Genomic DNA, 2,500 nt, shown 5'->3' on the forward strand with positions numbered 1-2,500 from the left:
AATCTTGGCCCTGACAAATAAATACATAATAAAGCAAATATACTTTTTTCTTCTTTGCATACAAAGACAATATCTGCATATTAAATATAAGATAATTTTATACTCTATTTATAATTTCAAATCATGAAGGTATAAAAGCAAGTACACAATTAGACAATTTTTTTTCTTCTTCTTTTTTCTTTACATGCAAAAGCTGTAGATTAAGTCTAAGAGAGCTTTACACTCTAGCGAAAGTTTCCCATCATCAGGGCGGAAGCGCAAATGGTTTAGCGTGGAGGAGGCAGTCGAGGAACTGGCCAAACACAAACCGGTCCAGAGCAGCTATGTGAGCCTCCTCCTTCCCAAGGCGGCCAGGGACCACACGTGCCCCCTTTCCCCGTCCCCCTGCCAGCCAGGCATCGCCTCCTCTCACATCCCCAGCGTCATCCTGCAAGAGCGAACAGACCTTATGGTGGAGGCGGAGAGGAAGGAGGCGGAAGGAAGGGAGGAGGCGGAGGAGGATGGTCTGGAGGATGGAGAGCTCATCAAGGTGGGCGGGTGCTCGGCCGAGGACCTCAGCAACGGCTCGACGCCAGAAGATGGTGCCAACGACACCTAAAGTCACCCCTTTTCCAACTTGTTCATTTGTCATAAGCCTGTTTTCACCTCCTCTTTTATTTTTTTTTCTCTTTCTTTTTACTTTGTTCATTCATTGTATTATATCATTTTTATTTTTATTTTTTATTTATGTATTTATTGATTATTCTTCTGTTTTGTTTTCTTGTTTTATTGTATTAGGGTTCACAAAGCTCATTGAACATGTCTTCATATGCGTGTATGCTGCAAGGCCGTCTCATACTGAGGGTAGCAGACTTATTTTATTTATTTATTTTTTTTTTATCCTTTTGTTTTTTTCTTCTTTTTCTTTCACCTGTATCATAATCATCAAACAAGTATTTATAATGTCTTGTTAATTATTTTATAAGATTTATTACTCCTCCTCCCTCACCCCTTCACCCCCTCACACTCCATGCCTAGTTTCTTCCTCTTTGACTGTTTTTATTGATTTTTTTTTTTTTTTTTTTTTTTTTTTTTTTTTTTTTAATACTCTAAGTTTACCCTGTTACTTTGATTCTGAAGAGAAAGTTGATAGTTATTTTATGGTTCTCATTGTCCTGTTCATTGATAAGTGTTCTTCTTACTTTGGTCGGAGAAGATTTTGTGCTTGATGACTGTAAATTGATTAATTTTTTCTGGTGCCCTCAGCAGCGAGAGACAGATAGACAGACATAGATAGAGAAGGGGAGAAAAGGAGGGAGAGAGAATATGTGAGCAAGAGAAAGAGAGAGAGAGAGCAACTGATTTTATATACTTTGTGTTGGACTTCTGTGCTGTTTCAGTCCATTATTTGTGTGTGTATGCAGGTATATATATTTGTAAATATTGTTGTATTTATTTATGCCTACCCATGTCCATACATATACCCACACTCATGCGCAGAAACACACACATCTACACACACACACATACATACTCAGGTCCAATTGAATAGATTTGAACCAAAATTGACATGTTTGTACATGTCTCAGATGGCTGAGTCGTTTACTGGTTGAACTTTTAGTTGAGTTTTAACTGAAAGAAGCAAGAGGATTGAATTAACCCAATATCATGATGACAATACTCAAATATCTCCCAAGGAATTATGATTTTACTCAGATTTCCAGCAAGAAATAGGACACGCTTACTCAGATTTCAGGCAGGAAGAAGAGTGGTGTTACTACTTTTCTTTTTTTTTCTTTTATTAATGATGATAAAAGGGTGATAGCACTCCACTTTCAGAGCTGGAAGTAAGAGAAAGTTGCTCTGAATTCCAGCTAGAAACATGATGATACTCCAGTTTCAGACAGGAAATTTTACATGACAGTTTTCTCTATTCCAAGCTGGGAAAAGGTTGAATGATACTCAAATTACAGACAAATAATAACTATAAAAGAGAACTGCCTTGTTATGGAGCTTTATTTATAATTATGTAAGATGAATGTGAAGAAACACTAAATGTCTCGAGGATCAGGTCAGGAATGAATCCTTTGTCTGTCTGCATTTTGTAACATATTAGTGTGTTTCCTATTTTTCTCATTTGGAATGAAAGATTGAATTATGGAATTCAGAAATGTTGGTTTTATATATTTGTGTGTATGTATATCTTTTTATATATGTGTGCATGTGTATATATATATATATATATATATATATATATATATATATATATATATATATATATATATATATATATATATATATAAATTTAAGTATGTATGTATATATGTATGTATTAAAAAAATACTTCCTTGGTTACTAACTCATCCAGATACTAATTCACCTCACAATCACTCACCCTCACTTACACCCACACACACCTACATGTGTGTACGCTGTATTTATTGGCATTCATATATACATTGTGTTTATTGTCTAGATAATTCAATTGGTCCTCACATTTAGACTGAAAAGGTGCAAGATT

General features: G+C 35.2%; 1 protein-coding gene across 1 annotated transcript in view; it reads left to right on the top strand.

Annotated features, from left to right (window-relative positions):
* The window catches only part of Aps (diphosphoinositol polyphosphate phosphohydrolase 1 Aps), a 15,623-nt gene that overhangs the window by 12,222 nt on the left and 901 nt on the right, over positions 1 to 2,500 (top strand). The window contains exon 4 of the mRNA XM_043021651.2: positions 249 to 2,500. This exon is cut by the window's right edge and continues 901 nt beyond it. Coding sequence (XP_042877585.1) covers positions 249 to 598 — 350 coding nt within the window. The 3' untranslated portion in view covers positions 599 to 2,500. The remainder of the gene's footprint in view (positions 1 to 248) is intronic.

Source organism: Penaeus japonicus, unplaced genomic scaffold (genome assembly GCF_977035675.1).
Source record: "Penaeus japonicus unplaced genomic scaffold, GWHDUDI00000001_assembly GWHDUDI00000026, whole genome shotgun sequence".
In the NCBI taxonomy this organism is placed as follows: Eukaryota; Metazoa; Arthropoda; class Malacostraca; order Decapoda; family Penaeidae; genus Penaeus; species Penaeus japonicus.